The sequence below is a fragment of the Primulina huaijiensis genome, chromosome 12 (assembly GCF_012295235.1).
Source record: "Primulina huaijiensis isolate GDHJ02 chromosome 12, ASM1229523v2, whole genome shotgun sequence".
In the NCBI taxonomy this organism is placed as follows: domain Eukaryota; kingdom Viridiplantae; phylum Streptophyta; class Magnoliopsida; order Lamiales; family Gesneriaceae; genus Primulina; species Primulina huaijiensis.
The window spans coordinates 4,445,193-4,462,900 of record NC_133317.1 but is presented as its reverse complement, the minus strand read 5'-3'; the positions used below and the strand labels follow the sequence as shown (position 1 = coordinate 4,462,900).

Genomic DNA, 17,708 nt, shown 5'->3' with positions numbered 1-17,708 from the left:
AGAGGTTCTAACACCAACTCGATACGATACGATTCAATTCGAAAAAAATCAGGTTTGGATTTGAGGTTTTCGGATTCGAGTCAGATCGAGTTGAACCCGATAGTTGACCCGAAAAAAATGATCGGGTTGGGTTGGGGTTGATCCGAAAATTTTAATTTTTTTAAAAAAGATAATTGATAAATATTGCCTACATTTTTATATATTGTATGTCTGAAAAAAATATTATTGTATAAATATATCATAAATTTTCATAATTTAATATTTATTTTGAATATTTTTATTTTTTAAACAATTATTTATTTGATTCAGTAAATATACTTTATTTTTCTACAATTAGACTTTCACATTTAAATCATATATGAGGGATATTTTGTTATTATGTGTTTAAATTAAAATATTTTTTTGAATTTTATTTAATTTTCTTTAAAAAAATATTTTTTTTTCAAAAAAATCAAATTAGGTTGATCAAATTAATCGAATTGATTCGAGTTCGGGTTGACCAATTTTTTAATAGTATTATTGCTCAACCCGACCCAATCCACTCCACCCGAATTGACACCCCTACTAGCAACCGAAAAACTAAATATCAAGTACTTGCCCAAACTCGAAGAACTTGGGAGTGAGGAATAATAGAGAATGTCAGAATCATATAATTTGGTGGAATTCTTCGCCTAGAGACTGCAGTGTACTCAATGTAGATAACTGCTATAAACATACGAATCAGAAAGCAGGAGACGGTGGTCTACCATGGAATGATATGGGGGCCTGGATTATTGGGTTCATGCATAACATTGGCCATACCTCTATCGAGGAAGGAGAGCTTTGGACGGTTTAAAAGGCTCTGAAATTAGCACGAGAGATAATATATTAAAAAATTGTGCTAGAAATTGATTTAGAAACAATAGTAAAGTGGATAAGAAACAAGCTATGCATTCTATTCCTTACCAGTCATGATATAAATATATATGAGAAAATAATATTCACTGTTTTATAACTTCATTATGCATATTCGGGAAATTGGTCTTCAGTCCCCAGCTGTCGATTTTTTTTCTTTTCAGTCCTTGGGTACTTTTTTAGTACCACATTTCCACATGAAGTGTACCACATCATCACATGAAGTGTACCACATTTTGTATGACATAGTACCACAATTTTGTGGGTAGGGAGTGAACCCAAAGAAATATTTTGATTGAGGATTTTTCACCAACTTCTCCTATATAATTTTTAATTTTGTTCTTTTTTAAAAAGAAAATATTACGAGTTTTGTAGCTCAATGATAGGCCTCTCTTGCGTTCAGTGGTGGAGACACATTATCCTGGGTAGCTGGAATTTTTTCAAAAAATTTATATGTAAAATTTGGATTAATTTGATATTAGTCCGATTAAATCAATTTAAAATATTAAAAAATTATAGAGTTTAAAATTCTAGTTCGAGCAGAGTCATATTCTTGATTTCGCCACTGTCCACGTTATACTAAAAAAAAAGGGAAAATATTATGCTTTTTTAAAAAAGGAAAATATTGATTCAAAAAATATTTTATTTAATTTTCAAATTTTTGAAGTTTGAGTTTGTTTAGATTTTGGGCTACAAATGTATATGGATTGTCCAAATTTAGGACAGGCCCGTTTATATATATATACATATATATATATATATATATATATACACACACACACATAGAAACCACGAAATTAAATATATTAATCAAAAACAATATGCAAAATGCAATGATGAAATGGTAAATTCGCGAGTCTTGTAATGGCGGTAACAGCAGCGTTTACAGTGACAATGGCTTCTTCTACGGTTACTCCTTCTGCTCCCTCATACAATCAAGTGGCAGTTTGCGTCAAAGTACCCGCTCTCGGCTTCAGACCAGCCTTCTTTGGCCATGGAGGTCACTCTTCATCTTCCTCTTATTTATCTTGTATTTTAAAATTTTTTTTTGGTGAAATTGAGGTTGTCGGGTCTGTGTTTTGGCCATCTAGGTGTAAATTGAAAATGGGAAATCGATAATTCTGTAGTCGGGTTCAATTCTATGAGGTATTTTGTACGATTGCATTTCATGGTTTTGTTTCATGATTCTGTCACCTTGTTGACATGGATGCTGATTAGATTTGAAAGAGACCTGTAGTCTGTAGTTTGGTTATGATTGAAAGTTCTAGCTGGGGGATTTAAAGTTTCTTGTAGAATTATTTGTCCCGTGCCCACCCCTAGTTGGATAGGTTGAAGTCATGTCTTATTAGAATGCAGTTCCCAAGCTATATTTTCTAAATCTTATGGTATGTGCTATTTTCCGAGATTATTTATATTTGCTGTCATCCATATTGTTTAATCTACGGTGGCTCTTAAGTTCAGGATCGTGTTCTTGGTAAAATGCCGCTGTTGTTTATCCATCTATCTGTCTATTTTTTTCATTGGCAGCAAAGTTGTAGGGTTCTTTTCTGTGCATGAATTGTTATTTGGTTTCTAGTGGTTTATTGGGTTCTTGAATGCCACATTTTTCTTAGTTTTTGAATTTTTAATGGTTTTTCCCACTATTTATTTGTCTGGAGGATGAAATTATTATTATATGCAAATTTTTTTCCTCTGTTACAGTCACTATTTTTAAGTTTGACAACTACTTGCTAATTATAATGTATCTTCCTTGTGTTGCATTTGATGCTTATTTTGGAGCTAATTTTCTCTGTTGCAGTGGGTACTCCAAAATATTCTGGAATACGATTATGTTACTCTGTGAAACCTAGTCATGGAATGGGTGCTCTTGGTACTCAAATGAACCTCTTTGATCGGATTGCTAGAGTTGTTAAGGTTGTTTAACTTCTTTTTTTTTTATCTTTTAAGCGTAATTGACTCCATTGAAGAGCCTATGTAAAGTTACTGATTATAGTTACCTTTTTAAGTGCAGTCCTACGCAAATGCAATCATAAGCACATTTGAGGACCCTGAGAAAATACTGGAACAAGCTGTACTTGAAATGAATGATGATTTGATTAAAATGCGTCAGGCTACGGCACAAGTATGTCATAATTTGATTTATGCTGATTTGTTTTTCCTTCCTTTTTCCTCGATAGTAAAGTGATTCCTTTTGAGAGCGAGTGGAACCTGACCTTTCTTTTAGTTCTCTTTATTGATTTCTTGGGGATAACTTATAATAAAGTATAATGATTTTTTTGTTTAAATAATATCTCACATTCTATGAACCAACTTGGGATATAAATCCCAAACACGACGCGCCATGAGAAACTTCACCTCGAAATATCCAGAAAATGTTGTTGGGTTGTGGATTCTCATTATTTTGTCTCTTTCAGAGAATGAATGGTGAGTTCTGTGGTTGCCTAAGACAAAAGCAGCTCAGCCTCGTGTTTTTGGACCTCTCATTGCAATTTTGATCATAAACTACTGAAAGTTCTAATAATTTAACTCCTGCGCAAAAGTGAATTCTAAACACGTAATTTGACAAGTCATTTGTTTATATAATTTAATAGTGTCTGTGTCATGAGCATCCATTGCACTTGTATCGAAAGTTCAAGTCCAAATGATTATTCTGCTATAAACTTTTGTAGGATTTGTTGTTGTTTTGTCATTTATTTAAGTTTCAAATAAATAGGATCAGTACATAGTTAGAGTTATTTTTTTTATGTATATTAGGATATGATTTTCTTTATTTGAATCTGTGTACTATATTATAAATAAAGTGTGATTCTATTAATAAAATTATTAGCAATATTATGTCACAAGATCTGAGGTTCTCCCTCAACGAGCCTTTAAAACTAAGATGCCGGGTTCTCTAAAAAAGGAGCCTTGAAACCCTATTCAAAATATTTTGATTATCCCATTACATGATCCAAACACGATCCGAACCTGGGACCATAACAAATTGGTATTAGAGCCAACTATCTTGGAGGATTTTCACACCTTACAGCAACAATTCGAAGCATTTATCCAGATGTACAAGGAAGATAAGGCTGCAAACAAGCGTCGGCAGCTAGAACTCCTTACCCAGCTGGAAGCATTATCCTTAACTATCTCTGCAAACAGAACTGAAGCAGTATGGGTAAGGACAAGGGCAGAAGTGCTAAGGAGCTGCGTGGCGGCGAAGCCACAAATGGCAGCGCATTGTCATGTCCATTGCTGCGGCTAGACCAAGTGCACATGGAAGCAAGAAAGATAGCAGTTGTATGAAATGTATGAACGACTAGCGAAACAGGGAGATGCATGGCAGCCGCAACACATTTGTGGATTGACTTCTTTTTACCTTGAAAGCAAAGTCCAACTCGTTTTTTAAGCTGGAACAAGATCGTCCATGGTTACAGGGGGAGAAATTTAAGAACCACCACCACCTATGTCTAATCTTTGAAATACTCCAACAGCAACAATCATTCTTGAAGATATCCAAGCAACTGCTTGCATGGACTGAGGTTGCCTACACTTTTCACATTTTTGAGGACAACCATGATCTCCAAGGGGAGTAATGTCATGAGCATCCATTGCACCTATATGGAAAGTTCAAGCCCAAAGGATTATTTGTAGGATTTGTTGTTATCTTGTCATTTATTTAAGTTTTAAATAAATAAGATCTTTTTATAGTTAAGAGTAATTTTTTATTTAGATCATGATATGATTTTCTTTATTTGAATCATTGTACTATATTATAAATAAAGTGTGATTCTAATAATAAAATTATCAGGAAAATTATCACAATATTATGTCACGAGATCTAAGGTTCTCTCCCAACGAGCTTTAAAACTAAGAGATCGCGAGGTTATCTCAAAACGAGTCTCGAAACCCTATCCGAAATACAGATCATCCCATATCATGATCCTAACCTGAGACCATAACTGTCTGACAAACAAATCATAACCAGAAAAGAGACCTATTAAGAAAATCAATCATGTTGGCTATGTATTATCAACACTTAAAATTTGAGTTACCGTTAAATGCACTTTGAAAAACCCTCTAAGTGTCTACAGTTGGATCTCTTGTTTTTCTGTTCTTTTTGTTTCCTCCCTCTGAATCAAGAAAGGGTAAGGACGAAGAAATTCTCTATCATTCTTAGGACGAAGAAATACTCTATAATTCTTAGAATTGTCTGCTGAAACTTAGTGACAACTAGTTAAGGATTATGCTAGTGAACAGTGATGCAATTCTTAAGATTGAGAATTTTTTTGGGGGGTGGGGGTGGCGTGGGGGTATTGAGGATGCAAGTGCAAGCGTGTGATACACAATAAACTAAACAAAACATTAAGGAAGTTTGGAGGGTTTCAGAGAGAAAATATGCACTACTTGATAGAATACTTGATATGTAAAATTGAAGACTTTGATAGACTAAATAAAACATTTTAGGAACTTTGGAAGGGTTTCAGAGAGAAAATATCTACTGCTTGATAGAATACTTGATATGTAAAAATGAAGAGTTGATATTATTTAGACATAACAATGGGATTATTGGAAACTTTGATCATTTCAATACAACAGTGGAGATGGGTCTTTTGGAATGCTATGCCAACTTTTACTAGTCTAGATAATTCTACTTAACGATTCTATAAACCTGATGATTTTAGAGAATTTTATGATGAATTTCAGGTGTATAATATACAAAATTAGAGAATATGCTAGAAATGTTCGAAGCCCCCCAAGCACCTTCCTTGATCACTGGGGAACTGCTTTTGTCATTTTCCTTCCCGACAAGTCATCCAATTTATTTGCTTAGTTCTAGATTATGCTCTCCGCCTCTCTGTTTAATTGCTCGATAAATCTTAAAGTTAACCGATAAGATCTAAATTTCGGTATGGAGACTTATCCATGCCTGTCTTTGTTGTAGGTTTTGGCTTCTCAGAAGCAGTTAGAGAACAGATATAAAGCTGCACAGCAAGCTTCTGAAGATTGGTAAATGCCAAGAATTGTTTTATTTTACATCTTTGATCTTCTTGAAGTAGTGGCTCATAGTTTTAACATCACAGGTACCGGAGAGCACAACTTGCTCTTGGTAAGGGTGATGAGGATCTTGCTCGTGAGGCTCTCAAACGAAGAAAATCTTACGCTGTAAGGGCCATTAATCTCTTTTATTGAAGTTAGTGACTTTTATATTCCTTATAGAGAATTATACAGCTACATGATTTAGTACTCTCAAAAGAATGGTGAAAAGTTATTGTTCTGGTTTTGATATTATTGTCTAAGTTCCATTTTTGTACACATTCAATCGGGATATATGGTGAACACTAGTGTTTTGAGACACGCAATACATGTGCATGACAAGTTGTTTGACAAGGCCATATTTCATAATATCTGTTATCTGTTTTAGAAGATGAACTAGTTGGATAAAAAAAGCTAGAGGATAATGAACAGATTCTAGAAATACCGGAGATAATGACGCATCAATGTAAAGTTGTTGCAAGTGATAAGTTAATAAGGGTTATTTTTTTATTAAATTCTTTTTGTTACATCCAAAGGGTAAAATTATACTTTTAGCCCCTTTTTTCCTAATATGAAGTAGCATTTTCTTTGTAGATAATAAGATTTAAATATGCTAAACAAGGTTAATATGTATGCTTTCTCAAATTGCTCTGTATCAATTTTACAGGACAATGCAACTGCTTTGAAAACTCAGCTTGATCAGCAGAAAAGTGTAGTCGATAACCTTGTTTCAAATACACGGGTGGGTTTCAGAAGCTGCTACTACATTCATGTTTCTTTTGTAGATTTATTTTGTAACACACACTCGTACGGGAAGATACATACATTTTGTTTGGTCAATGGCTCTCTCTTGCATAAATGATGGCACTCGTATCTAATTTGCTCGAGTTACATATATTTTTGTTCATATTTATGATTCATCACTGATGAGAAGTTATTTTCAAATCTTCAATAAATCTATGCAGCTGCTAGAAAACAAAATACAGGAAGCTAGGTCTAAGAAAGATACACTAAAAGCACGAGCTCAGTCTGCCAAGTTCGTTCTCCCCCTTTCTAATTGCATTCTTGCCTGCAACAGTTTGCAATTTGATCTGACTGGCTGTAACGGCTCATTTTTCCTGTAGAACTGCAACTAAAGTGAGTGAAATGTTGGGAAACGTAAATACAAGCAGTGCTTTGTCAGCTTTTGAAAAGATGGAGGAAAAAGGTAAGCTGACCGCCTGAGGAAAAAAGGTGGTTTCTGTCATGTGTTACAAATGTTCTTGTTTAAAAGGCTTGTTTTGTAGTCTCATATCCGTCATTAAAAAAGAAATTGGTTTAAGCTTTGTACACTAGGGCACTAATTTTATCATAACCACCTGGTTTAGAAAGTTAATAAAGATGTCAGAAAGGCAATAGTTCACCATATGTTGTGTCCATTTAAGACGGATAATCTTATTCATGGGCAAGGGGTAGTGACAGTGACAGTATTGACAAGGGTATGTACTATTTTGAGTGGCTATACCTGACACCTCAATGCTTATGGTTGACTAAGATGGAATGTAGTTCAAAATTTTAATTTATGTGGATGGAGGTACCTAAGAACTTTCAGCAAAGCAGGGCAAATAGGCTCTGAACCTTCTGTTAGCAAATTCATGAAGCAGTTTGGGTATGTGTGCCGTGTGGTTTTGTCAAATAATTAATTTTTAATAACGTGATGTTTTAAAATTTTAAAATATATTGTATATGTTATAAGGGAAAGTGAAAGTTTGAATTTAAAGTAATTGATTATGTTGGGATACCTGAAATTAGAAAATGAAATAAAAATGATGTGCAAGTGTTTTTTTTTTGTTTTTTTTTAAAAAACAAAAGCACTCATTACATCTATCTTTTTTCTCATTACCGACTTGGTGATCGCATAAAGTTACAATCAGTCTTAGTTGATCCTCTTTATTGACATTGGAATTTGGATATGATTTCTTCATGGTGGCCTGTGAATTGTAGAGAGCTACAAACACAGACCAGTCAAACTAGAGTACCTGAAAATTAAAATTTTCTCCTTCTCTGACAGTTATGGCAATGGAAGCTCAGTCGGAAGCACTTAATCAGTTAACAAGTGATGAACTTGAAGGAAAGGTAGCTCTCTTCTGCGATTGTGTTACACCACTTGCCTTTTTTCCCTTGCTTCGTCTTTTTTCTAGGGCTAACTTTATGATTAGCATGGAAAGGTAAAATGTCTATGTATCGTGTTTTGAATCACCTAGCCTTTCAACTATAAATGCCGTTAGGCAGTTTTCGTGTTCAACCTCTGTGCATTTCTCAGAAAGATCATATCAGATCATCCCCAATATTTGTTGTCTTTGTTAGTTGTAAAACAACAAGGATTATGTGTGCTTTCTTTTTTACTTATCATTTCTATTACATGGGAGAATTTTTCTTCAGATGAACTTGGATTTCATCGTTAAGATCATTATATTTTGCAGTTTGCTATGCTTGAGACTTCTTCAGTTGATGATGACCTTGCCTCCTTGAAGAAACAAGTATCTGGAAGCACAAAGGTAAATCACAAATCTCTTTCCCCCTCGCTCCTTACATATATTTTTTTTATTTCTTGTTTCCTTTTTCTTTTATATTGGTTAAGGATTCTAATCAGATAGGTTACATTCCACTCTACATTTGCTTCTGATCATGGTTTCCTTGAAAGTCGCTATTGTTTGCTTTCTTTGCCAGAAAATTAAAAAATTGGGGATTTGCTTGGGTTTGTTGATGTCCCTTTTTCGAACAAAATATGTTCACAATTGACCAGTTATAAAGTCAGGAAATATATGTTGTGGGGACAACTCAAATTTTCAAAATTTTAAAATCACTAGGGGCGAAATAACAGTTTTATAGTATAGAAAGCATGTACAGTTAAATGTCCAGCCCTCCCTCTCTCTTTACCTCTGCATTTTGACTTAAATGCTATCCATAAAGCAGAAGGGAGAGCTTCCAGCAGGGAGGACACCCATCAGCACGAGCTCTGCATTCAAGTTTCAAGATCCTGAAATCGAAAAGGAACTGAACGAGCTAAGGCAAAAGGCCAATGAGTACTAGCGACGAGAGTTATTTTTTTTAAAAAAAAGGTTTCTCCGATAACACACAAGCGTGGATACAGGAACTGCTGTTGATGGAAAGGAATTTATATCTATATGTTTCCACACTATTTATGAAGTTTTGTACAATATCTGCTACATGATCTTGTCTGATAGATGATAAAATAACTTGAGAAATTTGTTTGATATCAATTGTCCTGGACTCTGAAGATTCTATTAGATGCAACTCTCATTTAAGTTTCAGTTCAAAGCTCAGCTAATGTATTCTTACAATTCCTGTCTTCGGAGTACGATAATGCTGGTTTGATTTTGTCCCCCTTCATACTTTTTGTTTCAATGGTAGTGTTTGGGAAAGTTATTAGCTTCGTCTCTGGGTAATAAATTTCTATACATATTTTTTAATAAAATATTACAAATAATTAAGATTACAGCGAATCACATCGCATTTTAATCGTGAAATTCTATACACTGTTTGCCATCACCATTTGTGTGTAAATTTTTCTCCTTAACTAGCTCAACTGGTACCAACACTTTATAAGAATTTAGATTATTAAGCCTGAAGGTCTTAGGTTCAAGTGTTGGAAGAGGCGAAAAAAATACTTTCCAGGGGTGGATATTCTATGAGTGACGGTGCATGGACTAAGGCTCATGCTGGACAATCCTAACGATACATGATCAGTAGTGGTGTATAGCCATGGGCTGAGGCTCGTGTTTGTTCAGCTTAATGGCCCATGATCGTTAAAAAAAAATTATTTTTCGTAAATTTTAAAGCAATATTAGTTATTTTATTACGGGATGTTACATATTCACTTTCATTTCTGTTAAAAATAATATCAATATAAACACTAATTTTCATTCTTTTCTCTTTCATATGTTTTTCCTTTAATTTGAACTTTTTAAAAACATATTTTTTATTGTTAACAATAATTTAAAATAAAAAATATTAATATTTTTATTTCAATTTTCGAGTTTCTCTCACAAAATCTCTTAAAATTTTAAACATACATAATAATAATCATAATAAATTAAATATATTAAAATTTTATAAAGTTACGCTAATCAAATGTATTTTAACATAACTATTCTATATTTTCAGGTATAGATAATTGTTTTGTTTATTTTTTTTGTTTGACGTATTGTCTAAAACAAAATTTATATATTCTTTATAAAAAAATGTTACAATAAATTTAATACCGATTTATTTATTATCTTTCGTAAATTAAATCAATAAGTAAAAAATATTTATATTGATACATAAAAATATTTTAAATAATTAAAAATCATTCACGTTCAATTATTAGTTCAAAAAAATTAAAAAAATCACAAACATAAATCACAAAATTCATAAGATTCTTGATAAAGTTTACAAATATCAATAAAAGCCATATAAACTAAGTTCACAAGATTCCGTAAAAATCTTTAATAATCTGTAAAATTCTAAAAAAAAATAATAAAAATCTAAATTTGGCCTTTTATTAAGATGGACCGTTATGCCTGTGCCACAAATATTATGTCGAAATCCCGAAATTCGCCCAAGATATTCCCAAACCCTTTGGATTCTCGAGGGTAAAATAGTAGTTTCACGACGCCATAACTGATAGTCCGATCTCCATCTATGTGTGTGTATATATATTTTCTCCACTTTGGTTCCTGGCCGTGGTGCCTTCGATCCATTCTCTGTACGTACTAAGCAATTCCAAGGGTGCAAATGGCTTTGCAGTTCTACGGTGCGTCAGCGTTGAGTTCATTGGCGCAAAAGCCGGTGTCTCACAAGATCATTTCGGGCCAACCTGTGGTCTGCGTTGCAGGTGATTACCGCCGGACGGAGAGGCGGCTGAGAGTGGGGTATCGGGTCAAGTCGAGCTTGGACGCCGCAGCCGCGGTGGCGGAGGTGGGCAGAGTGACTGAGGTCGGTTTGCATACCTTCTGGCCCACCGTGGAAGCAGCTGGCACTAAGGTTGTAGTCGTCGATATGTATACTCAGTGGTGAGTTCATTATAGTTATCCAGGTTTTCTACGTGTGTCGATCCTGCTTATTGTTGTTGATTTATTAGTTGTTTCTATTGTGAAAATTTGTCAGCGTTTGTTGATTTCATGTTGGAATTGCTAGGGTGGTTGTGAATGGATCAAACTAGGTTCAATGAAGCAGCATTGTGATTTGTGATACGAACATTGAGGGAACCCCCCTATATATGCATTTTTCCGGGCCGAAGATGAAATTTAAAGTCTGTAAACTCAATAGTACACTGAAAAAGAATGTATCTTGCTATGTTTTTTTTTTATAAAACAAGGTATCTAAATAATTAGTTGCAATCATCTTTGATTAGGATCGACAAGTATACACTTTGTTTTTGCCTGGACGTTTTTATAATCTTGAAGTTTTAAACAATAAAAAATGGTTCCCCAATCCGGGGAATGAATTCAACAGTTTCATGTTTGATTCATTTAGTGACGTTTCAAGATCCACAGCTTCTTATGGACGTGATCCAGTAATGATGCACTTGACTAGAGTATTTATGTCATGATTTGATGCCCATTTTCATAGCGATTGTTCATAATCTCGTGGACTGTGCTACATACATTGAATTCATGTGTGCTGATTCGTTACCACGGTAACAATAGGAAGAGCTAGGAACTTTTTCATTTCACTTCAGCCATCAGACTGAAGTTCTGTCCTGTTTTCTGTCATTGAATATTTTAGCGTAGATTTTTTCTTGGTTGGTCTATTTCGGTTGACGGAATGTTTAACTCATCCAGGATCACAAGTGTTCGGTATTCACGAAATCATCATTACTTGCAGTTTTAGGATATTACTGTTCACAGTTTCATTTCATATCATAGCCTTGGAAGTTCCACGGAAGTTTAGGATATTAGCAATTTATACCAAGATTTTAGAGGAAACTGATATTTGTGAGAACCCGTGATATATCTCAAGAATTGAACACTGGTTATTCTTGGGTGGTGGGCTTGCTTTTTGCAAAAACCATTTACGTTATTTAAGGTGCCAAGATTGTCATTTTTATTCAACCTAATTGTATCTGCGTCCAGTTTTTGATACGGTTGAGATCTAATGCTTTAATTGCTACGGAGTATGCTAAGTTTTGGTCATCTGTCAAACCTTTGGATTTGGTTTCCAACATACAGGTGTGGTCCATGTAAGGTGATGGCGCCAAAATTTCAACGATTGTCTGAAAAATATGATGATGTTATCTTCTTAAAGCTCGACTGCAACCAAGATAACAAGGTGCGTGCGGTTCTATCTCGTCTCTTTTTCCTAAATCTATGCATCAAACTCAAGGTTGATGTTTTATGATGATCTATCAACAGCCTCTGTCAAAGGAACTAGGGATTAAGGTGGTTCCTACATTCAAGATATTGAAGGATAGCAAGATCGTAAAAGAAGTTACTGGAGCCAAATATGATGATTTAGTCCTCGCCATTGAGAATGCAAGAAGCAGCTAGAACTCTTTTAAATTTTAAGCTTGTTTATAACTTTGTTAAATAGATGAACTTTTATGATTCTAAATTCGTGCAAATAAAAATTATAGCTCTAAAAGATGGTGAGTGGTGCAAAAATATTTGAGTTGTTCAAGTGTTTTGTGGGTTAACGTGTGGATGCTTGCATGGCGACATGTACAAAAGATGATCTGATCTTGAGCTTATTTACCTTTAACTGTGTAAAAATAACTGTGTAAAAAAACACGAGGATTAAAAAATATCAATAAGAATTCCTCTAATTTCTCTCCCTACTCCTTGTTACACAAAGCCATTGTCTTGGGATCTCAAGATCATCTCCTGTAACAGTTGGAACATGCCAACTGCCCTGTTCTGACTCCTGCAATTCATTTGCACACGATTCATAGAGCTTTTCAGACATGAAACTAACAGGCGTGGAGATCCTTTGCTCATTAACTCACCTGGATGACAATTGAATATGGTGGTGGCATATGGAGGCTCAGCCCATTGATAGAAGGTTTTAATCGGACCTGCCATTCATCGGCACAATACAACCATTTTCAATCTCATATGTTAATGACAATCCAGTTTTGCTAACGTAACGCGCATGTAAGCTAGCTTTCTATAATTGATATTAAAAACGGAACGGTTGGAAATAAAAATATATACATATATAAGAGACCGTAGCCAAGAATGTCTTATTCCTGCTTGCTATGTTCTGATTGCCATTGGGAAGATAGAACAACCATTCAGAATGCATCATTTATATACAAGTAATTAACAATCCCTAGCAATGCAGCATCGAAGAAGTTCGAATGAATCAAAAATTGAAAGAAAAGTAACAAATACCTGATGTTTTTCTTTCCATCTAGGGAAGAAGCTATTGCCTAAAAGTTCAAACAAGTGGTCTCTCATCTCATCATTTGTCACCAGCAAACACTTTGAACTTACAGCAGCATACAACCAGTACCTAGGGAAAGAAGAGAAAAACAGATAATGGACCTGTACCACAGAGACATCAGTAACAGGTAAATATCTCGCATTTCGCGTAATCTCAAAGTCGAGTGGCATAAGACAAGTAAGAACAGATAAACGAGACTGGTAAGTATTGAAAATTGAGAGAGAGATTGATATTTGTTAAATAAGATATGCTTCTCAATGACCAAAATTAATAAATTTTTGTGTAGCATGTGTTGTAGAAACATGGCCACTGATATATTAATGAAAAGACTCTCCCATATTATGCCGTTTATACTCCTACCTGATTCCTTTCACTTTTATAGCTTAATTATTTTGACTGCGCTGAATGCCTCGCCAAACACAGTGATCTTGTGCATGGATCATTTTTAATTGAAAAATGAAACAAGAAAATTTCTTCTCAAAATTATCTCCACCAAGTGAATATGCTTTTATTGACCTAATAGATATTAACCTGTGATGTCATACGTGATATCAGGCTTTGAACAGAGCATTCCAATGTCAGTAGATATTTCTTTATTGGTTTCATTGAATCACATATGAAAAAAGAAACAACAAAACTGAGTTAGGGTAAACCACTATTTGAAATCAATCAATATTGTGTGGTCATGGAACTCCCAAAATTTCACTTCAATAAATAACAATATAAGCAAGATGTGTATCTAACAATTTACATCACTACAATGGAGTTGAAATAACCAACTTCCCTTGTAAAAAATTATTCATTAACATCGTGCATAGATAACAACAACAGAACCTTGAAAGACATTGTGGTTCACAGATATCAATAACATGCAGGCATTAGACCCAAATGAGCTATATCGGCTACATAGGTCTCTCTATTAAGCATAACTGAAAGCATAATTTTCAACCTAGTTGATGGCTGGATTATTCAGATAGCTAGCAACTAAGTATACAGGAACTGTATGAAGAAAAGAACACAAAAAATTGTGATTCAGCATTAAGAGAAACTGATTGAATCTGATTATTAAATAATACCAATCGTCATTTGAACCAAGAGGTGTTGCATAGAGTGCTCCAGCCCGTTTCCAACTTTCCAATAACTTTTTGTTGTTAGGGTGCTGAGCAGGACCGCCAGTCACTCTACTCTGGTGTAAAATAACAAGAGGCAATTTCTTTGAAGGGCTGATTTGCCGTATTTCTTTCACAACTCTATTGATCTATGACAATGGCCACTATGAGTCATTTATCCACGCATGAAAAAAAACACAAGTCTCATAACCTTACTAATTCACTTCTAATTGTCTATCACAAAGACAGGCGATGAAAGGAGTCAAATTTCATATTTACCTGAAAAAAATTCAAAACATGTTGATTAGCAAGGCCCAAATTTGCACCATCAATTACAGCATCAAATGGACCATGCCGTTGAAGCCACTCCTGTACCAGTACACAAGCATTAGACTTGAAATCTTTGCTGTTAAATGCTTACCCAAGTTAAATATTGCACTTTTCCAGTATAACAATGATGTTGTCAGATTACATCATTAATAACAACAGGTGATGCCCGAGACATCTTATTTCAATTTAACTTGTTATAAACAAAAAAATGTCCTGCCATATTATAAGACAGACACCATAAGTTATAGAATTACCATCCAAACACTGAGAAGTTATCCTCGTTTCTTTTCAAACTCAGTACCGTTTCAAAATGTCATCAAGCAAAGTTGCAGCAGTCATATCAAATCCTACAATTTTCAGACGAAGAAATGCTATATTTTCCACACACACAGCACAGATTTCGAAAGGTCTTGACCGTGGAAACCAAATACTAAGTCAGTACCTGAAATTGCAAAAAGTTTTTTCTAGCTTCCTTTTGGCAAGCCAGATCAGCCAAACACTTTGCAAAATTATCTGTCTCCCTAGGATCAATATCAATACAATCTAGCTTCTGCCCACATGACTGACAAACACCGGTATTGGTTATCGAGGTCCTCACCAATCTCCAGTTTCCTGTCCCCAACCACCCTTGACCATGCCATCCACCACCTCCCTCAACAATTCCTTTCTTCACCCTCTCTGAATCCCACTTCTCCAAACCAATTTCTGCTGCCTTCTTGGACCCAAACCAATCCTCCACCACCACAGCAGTCTCCTCTGAAACTTGTCTCACTACAGCTCTCAACCTATGCAGCATTTCATACACTTTCTCTTCCCTCTCAGTCTCGGAACTAACTTTCAATAATGCTGAAAGCTCAGACTCTTCAGCCAAAACCATGTTATCCATCATATGAGAATCCACCTTGTATGCCTCATCAGCCATCCCCTTCTCACAAAACCCAAACAGAGCTGGCCCATAAGACCTCAACTTTGGAGCAATACCATCTGCCTTCATTTTCTTAACTAAACCGAAAGCTCGCTCAGGATCTTTTTTGGCAGCTGCCAATCTTGAAGCATTAGTAAATGTTGCCTCATTCGGCACCACCTTATCAATGCCCATCCGTTCAAAAATCTCAAACCCTCTTTCCAAGCTTAGAACATCCGTTCGAATACCATCACTTTTCGTTGAACATAAATAAAGCAAGACATTGTAATGATACACATTCAGCTGAACATTGTTGATTATCGCCTCATCGTAAAGGCGAAGGGCTTCTGCTAAGTCACCGCTCTTGGAACACTGCTCCAGTTTCGCACGCAGAATCATCTGTGGGGACTCCCGAAGAGCCTTTTTCCTGGATCTTCGAGTGCCCGAATCTGTAGGCTCTTGGACAAGTGCCTCAGCTGTTGTGGTGGAAAAATGGGATCTTTTTATCGCCATCAAAAAGGGAAATTTTGGTTGGGTTTTGGCATTGAACGAAATAGGCATCAAGTGACAGTAGTGCAACAGATAATTGAAGCTTCTGAGGCGGAAACAGATTGAAGTAGAGTTTTTGGAGAAAAGGGAAAGAAGAGGAGAGGCTTTAGCTGATAAAGTAGTCATGCGAACGAGCATTCCTGGTACTTAAGGTGTCGACCACACACTCCCACAACGCAAACTACGTGTTCGATGGACGTACTCTTCGCATCCACGATTTGAAAAACATGATGGAATTTCACAGTGGTACTATCAATCTCAGAACAGAGAATGGGAAATTTGAAGCTATAGATGACGGACAAAGATATCTTATTTTTCTTTCGTATAAAAAAGAAATATAAAGCGTTTTTTTCTTTTTATTTTTCCTTATATATATTTTTAAAGTATGTATAATATATGTTTGTGAGTTTAGTAATTTCTAAAAAACACAAAAATTTAAGTAAATTGGTGAAAACAAAAAATTAATAAATTATGAGATTAAAATACAAAACAAGTGAAATTCCAATGCTAAAAAAAATTCCTTTACATGTATTTCAGGAAATAATTTTTTTGGAAAAATTTGCTGTTGAAATGTAAACGATGGGAGTCCCAGTCCAGACTCAGAGCTGGATTGCTGTCCGGGGTTTTTTGGCGGTGGTGATGGATTGCGGGAGGAAGGCTGTGATTTTGGTTCTGCCTGTGATGTTTTTGTTGGTTAATGTAATGTATTTCGAGGTTCTTCACAAGTTGGGTGGCTGTGGCCGGGAGAAGGCAGCATTAAGCGCTCTTTGGGAGCATGACTCCCGGCGCCATGGCAGAATGCTAGCTTCCATTGATTTCCATCTATGCTGCGATGGGCCATTTTATGACGCAGCGTATGTATGTATCTCTATTGCATGTGATTGAGTTAACTTGTGCATTTGTTCTTTCAAATATGAATTCTAAGAAGATAATTATCTGGTGATGTAACTTATGTTCAATGCAGGTTTAACTGATGTACCATGTAGGGGTGAAAGTGTTTGTGGTTGTCTGATTTGTTAATGTTCGTATTAGTTGGCTTAATGTTTCAATCTAGTGTTAGCTATTTGTGTTCTTTATGTATCGATCATGCATTAGCATTAAGAAACGTTTTTTTGTGATATTATTATTTGCAGTGGATGATGTTTGTGGAATTTTACCATTAGGTGACACAGATACAAGCAACAGAAATAAAAGTAACAACTAATGCATTATGAAATACAGATAGTGTAGTCTTAAGCATTAAGGTGGCACGGAGATAGAAAACAGAAATAATAGTAAGAACCAATCTGATGAAACACAGATGGTTTTAAGCATGTGTTAGATAGGAAACTTCTCTTATCCCTTGCGAAGACTTCAGTCATTGGAACCATGTGTTTTATTTGCGATATAAAAACATGATATTGTATTCCTTTGATGTTTTACTGTTTTGGGTGGTTTGTGCTATGAAGGGTTGGGTGGATGAAGGGTATGTAATA

At 35.1% G+C, this 17,708-nt stretch overlaps 3 protein-coding genes across 5 annotated transcripts; 2 read left to right on the top strand and 1 right to left on the bottom strand.

Moving 5' to 3' along the window:
- Positions 1-1,698: 1,698 nt before the first annotated feature.
- LOC140989993 (membrane-associated protein VIPP1, chloroplastic-like) lies at positions 1,699-9,294 on the top strand. Its single transcript, XM_073459581.1, has 11 exons — positions 1,699-1,894; positions 2,693-2,808; positions 2,906-3,016; positions 5,822-5,886; positions 5,961-6,042; positions 6,581-6,655; positions 6,879-6,949; positions 7,038-7,120; positions 7,964-8,028; positions 8,376-8,450; positions 8,869-9,294. The coding sequence occupies exons 1-11, from the start codon at positions 1,759-1,761 to the stop codon at positions 8,983-8,985; spliced, it is 996 nt and encodes a 331-aa protein (XP_073315682.1). The 5' UTR covers positions 1,699-1,758; the 3' UTR covers positions 8,986-9,294.
- Positions 9,295-10,635: 1,341 nt separating this feature from the next.
- Positions 10,636-12,576, top strand: LOC140989737 (thioredoxin F1, chloroplastic-like). Its single transcript, XM_073459105.1, has 3 exons — positions 10,636-10,970; positions 12,129-12,228; positions 12,312-12,576. The coding sequence occupies exons 1-3, from the start codon at positions 10,693-10,695 to the stop codon at positions 12,444-12,446; spliced, it is 513 nt and encodes a 170-aa protein (XP_073315206.1). The 5' UTR covers positions 10,636-10,692; the 3' UTR covers positions 12,447-12,576.
- Positions 12,452-16,527, bottom strand: LOC140989736 (proteinaceous RNase P 1, chloroplastic/mitochondrial-like). Of its 3 annotated transcripts, XM_073459102.1 has the most exons (6): positions 15,223-16,527; positions 14,730-14,819; positions 14,418-14,599; positions 13,290-13,410; positions 12,902-12,970; positions 12,452-12,819 (listed from the first exon to the last, which is right to left on the bottom strand). In XM_073459102.1, the coding sequence occupies exons 1-6, from the start codon at positions 16,369-16,371 to the stop codon at positions 12,718-12,720; spliced, it is 1,713 nt and encodes a 570-aa protein (XP_073315203.1). In that variant the 5' UTR covers positions 16,372-16,527; the 3' UTR covers positions 12,452-12,717. The 3 variants fall into 3 exon arrangements, 2 of the variants coding, with proteins under 2 accessions (XP_073315203.1, XP_073315204.1); XR_012177556.1 differs by lacking the exons at positions 12,452-12,819; positions 12,902-12,970 and adding an exon at positions 13,873-13,932 and having other exon boundaries at positions 13,288-13,410; XM_073459103.1 differs by lacking the exons at positions 12,452-12,819; positions 12,902-12,970; positions 13,290-13,410 and adding an exon at positions 13,970-14,340.
- Between the last annotated feature and the right edge of the window lie 1,181 nt (positions 16,528-17,708).